Source organism: Symphalangus syndactylus, chromosome 8 (genome assembly GCF_028878055.3).
Source record: "Symphalangus syndactylus isolate Jambi chromosome 8, NHGRI_mSymSyn1-v2.1_pri, whole genome shotgun sequence".
Lineage (NCBI taxonomy): Eukaryota > Metazoa > Chordata > Mammalia > Primates > Hylobatidae > Symphalangus > Symphalangus syndactylus.
The window spans coordinates 140523600-140538432 of record NC_072430.2 but is presented as its reverse complement, the minus strand read 5'-3'; the positions used below and the strand labels follow the sequence as shown (position 1 = coordinate 140538432).

At 47.6% G+C, this 14833-nt stretch overlaps 1 protein-coding gene across 6 annotated transcripts in view; it reads right to left on the bottom strand.

Annotated features, from left to right (window-relative positions):
• Nucleotides 1-14833, bottom strand: part of AGAP1 (ArfGAP with GTPase domain, ankyrin repeat and PH domain 1) — a 638294-nt gene that overhangs the window by 144400 nt on the left and 479061 nt on the right. For 5 of the 6 annotated variants that reach the window (XM_055291058.2, XM_055291059.2, XM_055291055.2 and 2 more), the window contains one exon: nt 12110-12271. In XM_055291058.2, the coding sequence (XP_055147033.1) occupies nt 12110-12271 (162 nt within the window). Of the gene's footprint in view, nt 1-3452; nt 3477-12109; nt 12272-14833 lie in introns of all 6 variants that reach the window. The other variant, XM_055291060.2, reaches the window with a different exon arrangement.

Below are 14833 nucleotides of genomic sequence, written 5' to 3'. Positions count from 1 at the left end.
ATCCCATCCTTTCAAATATCCCCAGACTTCAAGATCAATAGCGAGGGGAGGGAGGAAACAATGAGAGAAAGTCTTCTGGGCACAGGGTAGCAGGCTGAGCCCAAACCTAGCAATGCTGACATGAGCTCCACGGTCACACGGAGTGACCACTCAACGGTAGGAAGAATTCTCTGCCTATTTTCCTGCAGATGAAAAGATATTTAGATAATTAATGCTTTTATGCCAAGATGGAAACTAACCGCCAGATCTCCTCAAAGCCTAGAGCCTCCCCTGGATCAATCCGGGAACCTGAACACGGTGGCCACATAATTGAACCTGTCCTCGATGCTCAATATGTGTGCTCAGCGGCAAATGCGGTGAGGTATCTTAAATATTATCAAACACTGTATCATTAAACAGAAATTAGATGGAAACAAGGGAAGCCTAAAAATTGACTAGGAGTTCGGATGTTCTCAATGGCTAATATGTCCATTTTTCACCTGAAGCCCTCTCCAAATACAGTTTTGCTATTAAGCAAAACCCAAAGAAAGGTAATCAATTCCAACTAAAAAGCACTTATCCTGGGATGACGATGTACAAGGCACTTCAAACCCCTGGCTGCCTGCCAAAACCCAGACAACAGCCGTCAATGTTTCCGACTATTCGAGGAGCACAGGGGCCATGCATAATTGACTAGAAGATGGGCTAAAACTGTGCCCAATCAGTGTGTGATCAAAAACGCGTGGAATATTCAGCGCCACTTGATTACACGGAGGTTCGTCCTTTCACTCTCCTCATGAAATCTCTTCAAGGTCCACAGTACTGTAATAAGATCATTACTGTCAAGCGGTACGAATCGCAGGCAATGAGTCTTGGGATAGGGAGTCATACTTCACAAGCTCCCCTGCTTTCTCTCTCTCTCTCTTTTTTTTGTATTTTACTGCATGCAGAGGCAGCAAGGCGACGAGGTGGCAGATAATGATCACATCACTGTGTGGCAACTAGAAAGGCACTTTTAAGAAAAAGCAGAGTGAAATCAGCTTAAGAGAAAACTAAAACATTTTTCCTTTGCTTTTTTCCACTTAAAAAAATTAAATAGAATTAAACTGTGTGCAGTAGGCACTTTTCATGAACTCTGATACAATGTCATTGATTTTACCCATTTGATAGATTTTCATATTGCAGCAAAGCCCATTACCCCACAGACAAACGGCCAATTTTCTCCATGTCCCATGTGCACAAGAGGCCCTTGTGAAGTTGTGTGTGTGCACACGGCAATGCCTGCTGGAGTGTTCGCTGCGCCTGTTCTTTCATTGGCTCCACACCTTGGTGCCTATGGTATGTCTGAGATGAGAAAGGGGTGGAGTGGAAAGCCAGGAGGGTATTAGCAAAGATTACTAAATAAACACACAAAGTTTATCTCAACTACACTTTATCCAAAGCATTAATAATACATCTTGATAAAATGAGCGCGAGTCAGTAACTATGATCGGACCCCGCAGCCAGGCGAGACAGGCATTTGATTAACACTTAAATCAGCGATGCAGGATTCAAATGAACGATGGGGGGGCTTAATCAATCACCACCCTCCTCCCTCCAACCTCAAACTGCCCTTAAAAATGCGCACTCTAGTTGGCTGTGGTGATATATGCTTGTAAATCCCAGCAACTCAGGAAGCTGACATGGGAGGATCTCTTGAGACCAGGGATTTGAGATTAGCCCGGAAAACACAGTGAGATCACAGCTCAAAAAAACACCCACAAATACACTTCCCTCATCCAAAAAAAAAAGCATACTAATCTTAAAATGAACAGAAAAACTGGGTTCACTGCATCTGAATTAAATGTCCGTAAGTCCAAAAAAATTTCGAGAGATGTCCCCTTGTAACAGAGCCCATCTAATCCTGTAGGTTCTAACTGTCTGCAAAGCAGCGATTTGCATCTTTTATTTTTTAAAACGTATCAGAGTGTGCACGCACTTGTTTGCAAGGAAGCCACACCATAATACAACAGGCCTCCTGAGAAAACCAGCAAAGGAACGACTGCTTCCCAGTTCTCAAGGGCAGTGGTGAGGAGCCGTGGGCACGGCCCTGCTGTGCTGCAGAAATGGACATGCACAGAGAGAGAAGCAACTCTGAGAGCCACAGGATTGAGAGTCAGAGGCCTGCAGAAGGCCCTCCTCCCACTCCAATCCCCTGAAGCCTTTTCCAGGTTAACAGATGAAACGCAAAGCAAAATACAGACTTCCAAGTCCCAGAGGCCACTCATCTACTGGCCTTGGGCAAATTACTCAACTTTACTCAATCCTCTTCCTCATTTGTGACAACAGAAATGCCACCACCCACCTGCCAACACCACACAGGGTTGTTTTAAGGATGCAATGAGGTAGCGCACAAGCAGGCAGTAAATCCATGGTGTTCTTCCTTTGCATTGGACGATGCCTCCTGACAACAAATCCAAGACTCGGGAGGGAAGAGTGAAGGGGAAAGGACAGCTGTGATCTGTCCAAGCAGTTTCTGACCTGAGACAGTCCATGAAATCCTTAAATGGCATATGGCGGGTGGGTGGGGGCCACAGGGACATTAATCCCACAGCCAGGAATAGAAAGTTGCATGGTCTTACAGACTGAATGTTTGTTTCCCTCCAAAATTCACATGTTGTAGCTCTAACTCCTCACCCCACCAATGTGCTGGGATTTGGAGACTGGGCCTTTGGGAGGTGACGAGGGTTAGATGAGGCCATGAGGGCTGGGCCCTCATGATGGGATGGGTGTTCTTATAAGAAAAAGAAGAGCTTCTCTCTCTGTGTGTGCACACCACAGAAGGGCCACATGAGGACACAGCAAGAAACGGGCCACCTGCAAGCCAGGAAGAGAGCTCTCCCTAGGAACAGAGTCAGTTGGCACCGTGATCTTGGATTTTGCAGCCTTCAGAACCATGATGAGTTTCTGCTGGTTAAGGCCCCAGTCTGTGGCATTGTGATATGGCAGGCCGAGCTAAGACAGACGGTAGGTGCAATTTTATTTCATCCTCCCCATTTGCCAAGTTGCTTCCACATAGACTAAGTTTTGCGTTAGTCAACGTCCCCTTTTGTTTTACATCTTTAGAAAGAGGAATGAAGTCGCCACTGCCTGTGAGATAAAACACTGCCTAGTTTCATTATTGCCAGGCCTGGGAGGAAAGACAAAGTGAGCTCAGCTAGAACATCTGAAAATATAACCCCTGGGCATCTCTACTTCCTGAAGCCCAGGCCGCACGTATCTAACGGAGTGTGGGAACATCTGAGGGCTGCTGAGGCCGAGAAAAACACCCTCGTGCATGAGATGGGAACCTCTCATACCTTGCTGCTGAACATTTCCATCTGTATCCCTGTACTTTGTGTGTAAAATACATGCAGCTGAGCAAAGTATACAGAGTAGATGAGGATTTAAAATAGTAAAGAAGACACAAGTTGAACAGCACTGGCTGCCAGAACCAGCCCCTCCTCCGGCTTCAGGACCTTGGTCCAAGTGGACCATAATTTCTCCGAGACTTAAATGACATCAGAAGAGCCTGAGAGCTCAAACGTTTTGAGACCATCAAGAAAATGACTTCAAGACAGATCCTAGATTCTGATGAAAGTCGACCAACGCAGGGTCTCCCAAGCTAGCCCGAATTCCAATCCCAGGGTGCACTGAGGAAAACATGGTGTCCTGAGTTCTCTACTGATGGACACTGGAGCCTGCGAGCAGCTCGTGCTAACCGAGCCCCACTTGCAGGAGAGAATCTCTAAGTCTAGCTAAAAAAACAGGAGTTGAGGTCCGTCACATTTCTGTGTCTTAGAAAGGGACCTTGTGAGTACTCAGCATTTTTCAAAGGCGAGTTTATGCTTCTGTGTAGGAGGCTAAAGAGCTCAAACGCTTGTCTGTGGTATCAGGACTTACCCAGGTACCCCCAGGAGCTCCAAGCCACCTCCTTACAAGATTTAGTTTGTTTTGACTTTCCAGATTTTTTCCTTTTTTCCTCCTTGGAATAGCAGATATTTCATTCTCTATACAATGTGAGTGTCTATTCCCCCTTGGGGAACCTCCCTGAGGTCCTCCAGGCAGCTGGGGGTGCCCTGTGCATAACCAAGTTTCCCAGTGTGTTTCTGCCTTCTCCACTGGTCTACGTGTGTCCTGATGGCTGGGCCGCTTCAGTTGATGTCCCATCCAGCATCAGACAAAACTCCTGCATGCAGTAGGTGCTCAATGAACATTCTTGGACCTGAATCTAACCCCTTTAAGTGTGTGTGCTTAAAAAAATTAAAACAAACAAACAAACAAAAAAACCACACTACCAAAAATCCTTCTGCGCATCGGTTCATCATGATGGGAATCCTCTGTTCTGGCTGCCCTTGCTGTGATTGACTCATCTTTGTTTATTTTCGACCTGCTGGCTTCCACAAAGGATCTGACAGCGCTTACAGCTTGTGTGTGTTTGTGGCGGCCGGACTGTACCCTGCAGGATGGCTTTTGAGTCAACTGTGCACAATCTACAATGTCAATGTCTAGAGTAAACCCAAAGGATCTACTCAATTTCAGCAAGTTCATTCTCTTGGAAGCTGGAGTTACAACCTGAGAGCAAACTCTCTTTGGAAAAGTCATCTAGTTTGTGGGGAGGAGGCAAGTCCATCAGGATACATGGTGTCTCCCATCACTGACAGCTCAAGGGTGATGAAACCCAGCCAGTCTCCTCATATCCTTAGCAGAGTCAAATGACTGCATTGCCAGTGTATCTCCCAGGAAGATGTTCTGATTCTTGGTTTTCCACATTCGCTATAATGAACTGTTCAACTCAACTGTTCAGATGCACTAACCAGTGGTTCGCTAATAAGGAAGTTTAATAAGTCCTTATTGTATCAAAAATTACTGTTGATTATGCAGTTTTTAGGGAGCTGATTGCGGAGACTTCTCGTTCCCTTTCCAGGGTAGCTGCTAATGTTAAACAAGGAGCAGACATGGGAGGTGCTGGCGGAATGTTCACGGAGAAGAAAAGGAGGAAACCTGAGGGAGGAATGACAGTAACACTCGTGCAACTGGATCTCCCCTCCAGCCACCTCCAAATAACACAGAATTCAATGTGAAAGCCCCTGTAGACCGGATATAAACCTGGAAGGTTAACAGTTTCTGGGCCCTGACTCCTTGCCAGTCATGTGCTCACCATCATGTGCACACTAATTGCACCCCAGGAGTGAGAAAAGATGAGAGCCTTGTGCTAATAAGACTCTTACAACCTTGTTATATTCGAAATAACAAAACAAGCACACTGCCCTCCCAATCACGGCATGCAAAATCCCCAAAAACCCAGCAATGGCTCAAGCTGCATGATAGTCCATCTAACCGGATGGTTACAGATTAACTGAGAGCTTCCATGCACCCACGTATTGCTTTCCTGAAAGAAAAAAAAACAACACTGTACGACACGCATGCACGATTCTTTAATTTCTCTCCAAAGTGCCTTCCAAAACATCAACTAATTAATAATAATAAAAAAAGTCCTAAGGTAAAAGGTAACTAATCAAGAATAGCAACATCTGTTTCTTAGCATCTAAGTAAAAACAGAACTCCATTTTGTGACTAATTAAATCACCACCACTGGTGTTTAAAGTTGTAAGTAGGCAACATTTAATGAAAAAGTAATGCTTTCTGCAGTTTTATTAAATAAGATAACCATTATGTGCTAAACCTGCACAATAAAAATTAAGCTCTACAACAGGTTAGCCTTCCCTTTTACAACTCAGTGCGTTTTTGTGCTTCTTCTGAATTCCCATGCCTTTCTCGAATATTCTGCCTGACATCCTCGTTACAGTTTCTTGCATGTCTTATCTCCATAATCAGGCTCTAAACTCCTTGGAGAGAGAGAGGAACTGAGTTTTATTTCTCAACGTCTCCCATGGAGCCAAACACACAGTGCTTTCCCTGCGGTGGCTGCTTCATATTTGATGAAAGAATAAAATGATCCACAATTTCAGGTTCTCCTTTGAAAGAGTGAAGGGAAACTAAGTCCTGGGTGACCTCTGCAACTCTGGAGTTAATGAAATTTGTCAACATTTCATTGCTCAGTGAGTGCAGCTGTGATGAGCAATTCATTTTCTACCATAACAGTGAGAGGCCCGTTTGTGACTTACCCTCTACAGGAGAATCTTTCAATATCCATCCAGGATCAACCACACAATGGTGCGATAAAGACCAGAATGAACAACCAAAGGAACAAGATGAGAAGGATAAAATAAATTCCCTTCTGAGACCTTCAGAACAAAGCGCTGTGAACCCAAGGGGGGGATAACACCAGGATTTCTGCATACCCTCTTGTATAATAAGATTGGGTAAATCCAGCCTGGTCCTGCATTTTTAAAGAAAGATCTTTGCTACACAACTTCTAGATGTTATGAGCCATATAAAAGTCAGTGTCTTTACATGGAATCTGAGAAATATCAAGGAAGCTATTCAGTGTGCCCCACTCCCAGATTCAAAAGCAGCTCCACATACCTCAAAGACTTGCTTTTTGCCTGGTGGAAAGAGTTTGAGGCAGAGAATCAAGAGACAGTTCTGTCACCTACCAGCAACCTGACCCTGGACAAGAAAGCCACTTAACCTCTCTCTACTTCAGCCTTTTCACTGGGGAAACAGGGAAATTAGCACTTAATGCAAACTTGCATGAATGTTATAAAACTAACGAGAACCACCAGGTTCGGGGCCACAGAATGGGACTGCAGAGACCGTTCATTTTAGCAATGACAACCTCACTACTGGACCCGAGATACGAAGATGCCCAGAAAGTACTGTAATTCAAAGACAATGCCAAGAGCTGACAAGCCATTAAAGATCTGCAAAATCCCACTGCCCAGGCGCTTTTCCCTGGCACATACCCTTGAACTTGGACCTGGTCAGGAATCCAGGGCCGTGGTGCAATCACCTTCCAGAGCCCAGGTTCCTCTACCCTGGTCCAACCCATGCAGACCCCATGCAGGGTCGGGGTCACTCCCTCTCAGGTGGCCCTGGTTCGTAGAGCTTTTCCTAGAGCTTTTAATATCAGAATCAAAATCCATCTCCTTGAGGCTTCCACCCATCAGGTCCCATGGTTACCACCTGGGCCATCCAGGACAAGTTGGGACGCCCTTCTTTGCAGACCTTCCATCAGCTGGTCACAGTCACCATGCCTCATGGCCCTCATCCTCATCACCACCCTTCTCTCTGGTCACTGCACATGCCCTCCACACACAGGCTTCAGGCCCCGTCACCATCTTGCCCAGTCACATCTCAATTCCCTTCCACTGGTCTACAATGATCACGCAGCACAGCAGCCCATCTGTGACGTAAGAGCCTAGTGACGGGCTCCGCCATCCACACATCTCCTGGTAATCCTCAGGACCCAAAATATACACAAAAAGATAAGGGATTCTCCAGTCACAGTCCCTGCTTCTGTAACTTTCCAGATTCCTCCGATTCATTTTAAATTGTAAACCTAAGAAAATAAATACTCTCCTTGGGCTGAGGTCTGACACCCTCTGCCATCTGGTGCAGAACAAAGTGGCTGTTCTTCAGCAAAAGGAGCACAGCAAGGACCTGTGCAGGGAGAAACTCAACGGCAGGAACGGCCCTATTTGCATCGGTCACCCTGACAGCCCCGTGTAGACACAGTGTTTCTGGGTTTGCAGCAGCAGGTACTGATGATTCCTACTATTAGCCTTTACTTTCTGAATAAGTGCGCCACAGAGGTAAGAAACGGCCAGAGTGAGAACCTCTGCGCTTAGCTGGGAGTCTAGGAAGACCTTCTCGCAGGGTCCTTGTCGCGCACAGCTGGGGAAGGGCGCTGAGGTCTGTTCAGGAAGCTGCGAGGGCTCCCTGGGCCAGGCTAAAGCCAGACCCTGGGGGATGATGGAGGGGAGCACACACCGCTGCCCTCTAGAGCTTCGTTTCCTGTGTTTGTGGACCACCAGCAGAGTGGCACAGCACGGGCTTCAGGGGCTTGCAGGAGGTGCTGTGAAAGGCACGAACGCTCTACGGCTTCTGTTGGTTTTGTCTTGGTCCTGGGAGCCAACTGTGTGACTGGCATCGTGGGCTCTCAGGGCTTTTGGCCTCTGGTTGGATTTGGTCAAGGAGGGGCCGCTGGAGACCAGTGGGAGGGAGAAGAGTGAAGTCACCCTCACTCTTCCGGTCACCACAGCCGGACAGGTCTCTCTCTTGAAGGCCACAGCTCCTAGCTGGAAGCTTTCCAAATAGTTGCCCTCTCTTCGCCCCGTTACACCCAGGGTTCTACAACAAACCCACCGCTCTCCCCGCACCTCTGCAGACAGGCCCAGGAGGACTCTCCTCAGCGAGCCAGCCGGCGAGCCCCATCCCATTCCAGATTAATCAGCTGACTTCAATGGATTCTACTAACCAATGGATTCAAAGTACCCTAATGAATTTGCTTCCTTCAGTGGAATTCTATTTTTCTTATACTCTAAAGAGATTTGAACCTAGTTATTTGTTCCAATAGGGTATGTTAAAAACCATAAAATTCAACTACTTTACACAAATCTTCTATAGAAATTTTATATCTGTAATGCCATCTTTTCAGCACTTGGTCAGGCGATAGAGAATACACTAGTAGTAACCAGTCACAGAGCCGTGCAGGAAAGAGAAGCAGAAATGGTTTCTTATAATAGAATAGTATTCTCAAAACATAAAATATAGGCCGGGTGTGGTGGCTCATGCCTGTAGTCCCAGCACTTTGGGAGGCTGAGGTGGGAGGATTGCTTGAGCCCAGGAGTTCAAGACCAGCCTGGGCAAAAGAATGAAACTCCGTTTCTACAAAAATACAAAAAATTAGCCAGGTATCGTGATGACTGCCTGTGGTCCCAGCTACTTGGGAGGCTGAGGTGGGAAGACTACTTGAACCTGGGAGTTTGAGGCTGCAGTGAGCCGTCACTGCACCACTACACCCCAGCCTGGGTGACAGAGCGAGACCCTGTCTCAAAAAATACAATAAATAAATAAATAAAATAAAACATATATAACTAGTTTTAGTTTCAAGAACAGAATTTTTATTTATTTTTTTGAGATGGAGTCTCACTCTGTCGCCCAGGCTGGAGTGCAGTGGCGTGATCCCGGCTCACTGCAAGCTCCGCCTCCCGGGTTCACGCCATTCTCCTGCCACAGCCTCCCAAGCAGCTGGGACCACAGGCACCCGCCACCATGCCCAGCTAAGTTTTGTATTTTTAGTAGAGACGGGGTTTCACCGTGTTAGCCAGGATGGTCTCGATCTCCTGACCTCGTGATCCGCCCACCTCAGCCTCCCAAAGTGCTGGGATTACAGGCATGAGCCACTGCGCCTGGCCAGAACGGAATGTTTAATTTGGTGTTTTACACAATGTACTTTCAAGGAATTAACGGTAAATAAAACTATCAAAAATATCATATATCATTGAATCTACAATGATAAGATATGTTCTGACTTTAGATATGTTACAATTTTGGGGGGGGAAATGTGGCTTTGAAAAAATGAAATATAGACTTTTTCACAAAAGTGACTCATTTGTAGTCTGATAAGTAACTTTTCCTAGGGAAAAATGATACATTTTCTTTTTATAAATAACTTATGACTTATTTTCTATTGGAAAGATGTCATAGCCGCTGACGTAGAGGCCAGACTCTCCTAATCAGAGTGAGGTGGCTCCCTCAGAACCTCTGCTTTGGACTTCCAAACACACATCATCCGCTTTTACACATCCATGTTTGAGACACTTGCAATTTCCTAATCTCGGAGTTTCCATGGTGCCTGAAATCTTTCTGCTGGTGTTACCACCTCAGCAGTAAGACCCTTTAAGGAAAGGGGCCCCCATTTGCTGCTTGGACAGAGCCTGTGTCTCAGCCTGGGTATCCACTATTGCCTGGCACCCACATACCGTCCCATTCACTCAGCAAGTGGACTTGAAACATCAGGCGTCCAACATGGTCACGGTCACTTGTCAAAATTCCTTCAAACTCAACGTTGCTGAAGGGAACACTGGGTGGTACCAGCTGCTCAATTAAATGTGCAGAAACGCTACTGATTTATTCACTCATTTACACAGCAGTCAACACGTGGGTGGGATAATGAAAGTGTATCTAAGTGGCAACAGTCAGTTCCTACCAGGTTGTGCATTAAAAAAAAAACCACAGACCTCGGCTGGAAACACACAACAAATGCAAGACGACATATACCTGTGAAAATGAGAACAAGGCCTGTCCCTAAAGGGAATCTGGCGCCCGCCCCTGTGTGTGCACCTTAGGGGCGTGGAGGGTACAGGCTGCCCACCCTGGGCGAGGCTAACCTTCTTCCCAATCAGGGAGGGATGGCCGCACGTGCTTGCAGGGTGATTTTTGCCAAACGGTTGTCTGAAGGAGTCTTACCAACACAGAGCGCTTGTGGATGAATCTGTTTTCAGTGGGAAGGTCAGTGGCATCTGTGGCTGCTCTGACCCATAACCATTATTTTCCACCATCACTGACTTAATGGAATTATCCTCACTCAACACAACATGAGAAAAATCGTTTTTTTTTTTTTTTTTTTTTTTTTTTTTAAAGACAGTCTCACTCTGTCGCCCGCCCAGGGTGGAGTGCAGTGGCATGGTCTCGGTTCACTGCACCCTCCACCTCCTGGGTTCAATCAATTCTCCTGCCTCAGCCTCCCAAGTAGCTGGGATTACAGGCATGTGCCACCACACCCAGCTAATTTTTGTATTTTTAGTAGATACGGAATTTCATCATGTTGGCCAGGCTGGTCCCGAACTCCTGACGTCAGGTGATCTTCCTGCCTCGGCCTCCCAAAGTGCTGTGATTACAGGCGTGAGCCACCGTGCCCGACTGAAAAATCAGTTTTTATTGGCTAAATATGTTAGCAGGAAGCTTATAGGAGGCAAAACAGGAAGAAATGTGGTGAAGGAGTAAGGCTTCTAACCCTTCTGCGGAGGCTGGCGGGCTACTCAGAGCTCCGAACTTCAGCTTCCTGATGATGAAAGAAACGATGCTCCCTGCCTCAGGCGTTAGGGAAACACACAGCACACGCCACACTCTGCCCCTTCCCTGCTAACACATGTACCGTGGGTTCGCATGCTCCGCTGTGGATATGTGGACATCCCGGGCCACTCCCTCTAATGTGGCCACTGTCTGACAGCTCGCAGGTTTGAACCCTCAATCAAGCAGAGTATCTGGAAAAAGCATGGCAGCCGTAGAGAAAGAGAAAGGACGGAAGCCATAAACGTTGCCCCTGGGCATGAGACCCTCGCTGAAGACACGCTTTTACCATGTCAGTCTCACAGGTAACCACACTATCTCACCACTGTCTGTCTCGCCGGTAACATGTTCTAACAACAAGGTTCCCAAACGTTAATTTTTCCTTTTAAGTATTCTTTTGTTACAACTGTATTAATTTTATCTCTTACAATGTGGGGTGTATGTGTATGTGTGTGTGTGTGTACGCGTGCACTTACATATCTGTGGAATTAAAAAAAAGGGAATTCATTTGAAGGAGCCACTTCAGGAAGCTCACATCCAGCCATCAGTGGCAATAAAAACTAAGGAAGGACTCAGGTGAAAGGAAGACTCACAATGAGCTGTGACGACTGGAATATTAATAGAGCCCACATACCAGAAAGAGCTGATGGACATTAACCGAAGAAGTGTTTACCATAACACGTTGTTAAAAGCTGAAATCAAGGCAGGTGTCTGGTTAGTTAAGAGTAACCAATATCAGAGATTATTCCTAAACTAGAAGTGGGCACCGTCCCCAGCAGAGTCACGCAGCGTGGCCCACCTTGGCTGGAGAGGACACTCGCCCAGGCTGCCAGGGTGGGGCGAGACCTCAGAACCGGATCAGGCTCATGGCTGGGAGACCAGCACTCCCACCTGCTACCAGCGACGGCGGCCAAGAGTGAGACAGCGGATTTGGTTGTGTAATATGAGAATCAGACAGTGATGAAAAGGTCCCAAGGGCCCTCTAGTGCCACCTTGCAAACAGAAAGCACATATGGTGACCAGCATTACTGTGCATTTGTGGTGCTAAGGGTGTCTAATTTCACGCATTTGAAAAATAACAAAGAATTTTCTGAAGTGGAGACTCTCTCCCTGGGCACCCCGGAGCCCTTACCTTCAGCAGTGCCGGACAGGCCATCGGCTTTGAAGTTGCTAGTGCTTTTCTTTCTTCGGTGCTTCTTTCTGTTGGCGTGAGGGGAGGGGGGCGGGTCGAGCTTGGGGCTGGTGGTGCTGGATATACTGGGGCTGGAGCATACGGAGTCACCCAGCCCTGTGTCTGCCGTTGGACCGGAAAAGGCAAAAAAAAAAAAAAAAAAAAAAAAAAATGCAGAGAGTGAGCACTTACAAAGTAGAGCATGCAGAACAGCACAGCCACACTCCTCCCATGCCACACAGGCCCTGCAAATAACATCCCATCACTGTATTGCTGGGTTGGAGGCCCAGAGCCTCTGGTATGAGATGGGCTCAGTCCTCCTTGCTGTACTGTGCCACCCGCTATTTAAAAACAAGCGTTTATTTTTCTATCACCGGCATGCTTTGGATAAGTTCTCCTTCTCTCCTTTGCATGACTGGAGCTCTGCAAAAGGAAACGGGTGAGTTTATGCTTCTTAGTTATCTTTCTCTTCTCAAAATTACCTTGATATATTAGAAATGAAAATGATGCATTTAAGAATACATTTGGAAATATCATCTTAAATGGGTTTGACTCCTGTGGGTGCAAAGGATGAGGGATTCCTGATTCTTTCTTCTGGCCTCAGTATTACAGATGACTATAACTTCATCTTGTTTTACTGTCAGTGAAAAATTCTATGCTATTTTTTTCTCTCTCTCACCAATGTCCAGTGACAGTGTTTGGAAGTCGATATAGTAGGCCTGCCAATTTTTGATTCACTGAAGCTACTGAGAACAGTTTCAAAACCAGTGCACACGTGATTATTCACTATAAGTGAAACTCTCAATGTATTATGTCCATTTGTATCTTTATCATAGAGAAGGCCAAAGTGGTACTACATGACCAGAACGCACATATAATTCAACCAGGGTGGAAAAGCACACTGAAAACATGCAGGAAAAACAGGTGGTGCGTGTCTACGGAGTCTTGAAAAGTTTTTATTTCACGATTCAGCATCTTTAAGTCCAAAGTCAGAGTTCTGTGCAGCACACCGCACCCATTCAGCTGATATTTTTTGAGCACTGACGTGAGCCAGCGGCTTTTTGAGATGCTTGGCAGCCATCATTGATTGAGGAGAAACAGATAAACATTCCTGCCCCAATGGGGACTCTGTAAAGTGGAGTGGCAGTGACATGGCAGCCAGGCCAGAACCTGGAGTCCATCAGAAGCTGGTAAGAGTTACGGGAAAGACCAAATAGGAACGTGGGGCATCAAGGCTGGGGAGAGGCGGCAGCGATGGGGGGTGTCATTGAAAATAGGGTAGCTGGGGCAGGTCTCGCTGAGCAGGGGACACTGAGTCAAGACTTGAAAATGGCAGAGGAGTGAGAAGGTAATGAGAGCAGAGAAACAGCCAGAGCCTGGCTCTAAGGAGGGAGCCTGGTGTGTTCCAGAAACGGAGAGGGGGCCGGAGTGGCGGCAGCCGGTGTGGGTGGGAGAGGCCTATGGAAGGTGGCACTGGAGAGGACGGGGCTCGCGGGCCACCGTGAGGACCCTCGCCTGTGCTTTGGGGGGAAATGCGGAGCCACTGCAGGGTTTTGAGCAGAACAGTGACATGATTTCAAATATAAAGATAATGGAAATCAAAATGAATTGAAAATATTTTTATTTTGTGAAGTTCTAGAAAATTTTATCATATGTTGAGAAACGTAAAAACATACAATTTAAGGTATCTGAGAAATACATATGGTCCCAGGAACACCCCGATGCACGTTCCTGGCCGCCCTAAGGCAGAGACCCCTCGCCCCTCTCTGCACAGTCGGAAGCGTCACCCTTCATTGCACGCACCCTTTACACATGGAAGAAGAGGGCTGTGGGGAGCTCCTCCTGCGAAGGGGGTGAAGGGCTACCCCAGGGCTCCTGCAGGGTAGCCCAGGCAGCACTGGACACCGTGAGACCCCCGAGACTGTGTCAACGGTGTGCACTCCTTGTGGGTGGTCACTCACTCACAAAAGGCAGAAGTTCCCTTCACCACTTTAAGGAGTTGCGAGAAATGTGGCAATTCGTTGTCTCAGCGACTTTCCCTCTACCAGGCAGGAGGTGCTTCCTACGGATGCACATCCTTAGATGCAGAGGCACACGGACAGGTCACTGTCCCATGGTGGTAGGTGAGAGGTAATGTCAATGGCAGAAATCCGGCTGTCAGCTTCCTGGGGTGACTCTGTTGTGACTCCACCATCACGGCTCCTCTACTGGCCTTCTCATCCTCTCCTCCATCCCTAGAGGAACAGCCTCCCCTCTCTCCATCCCCAGAGGAACGGGCTCCCCTCTCCTCCATCCCTAGAGGAACGGGCTCCCCTCTCTCCACCCCCAGAGGAACGGGCTCCCCTCTCCTCCATCCCTAGAGGAATGGCCTCCCCTCTCTCCATCCCTAGAGGAACGGGCTCCCCTCTTTCCATCCCCAGGGGAACGGACTCCCCTCTCCTCCATCCCCAGGGGAACGGGCTCCCCTCTCTTCCATCCCCAGGGGAACGGGCTCCCCTCTCTTCCATCCCCAGGGGAACGGGCTCCCCTCTCTCCATCCCCAGAGGAACGGGCTCCCCTCTCCTCCATCCCCAGAGGAACGGGCTCCCCTCTCCTCCATCCCCAGGGGAACGGGCTCCCCTCTCCTCCATCCCCAGGGGAACGGGCTCCCCTCTCCTCCATCCCCAGGGGAACGGGCTCCCCTCT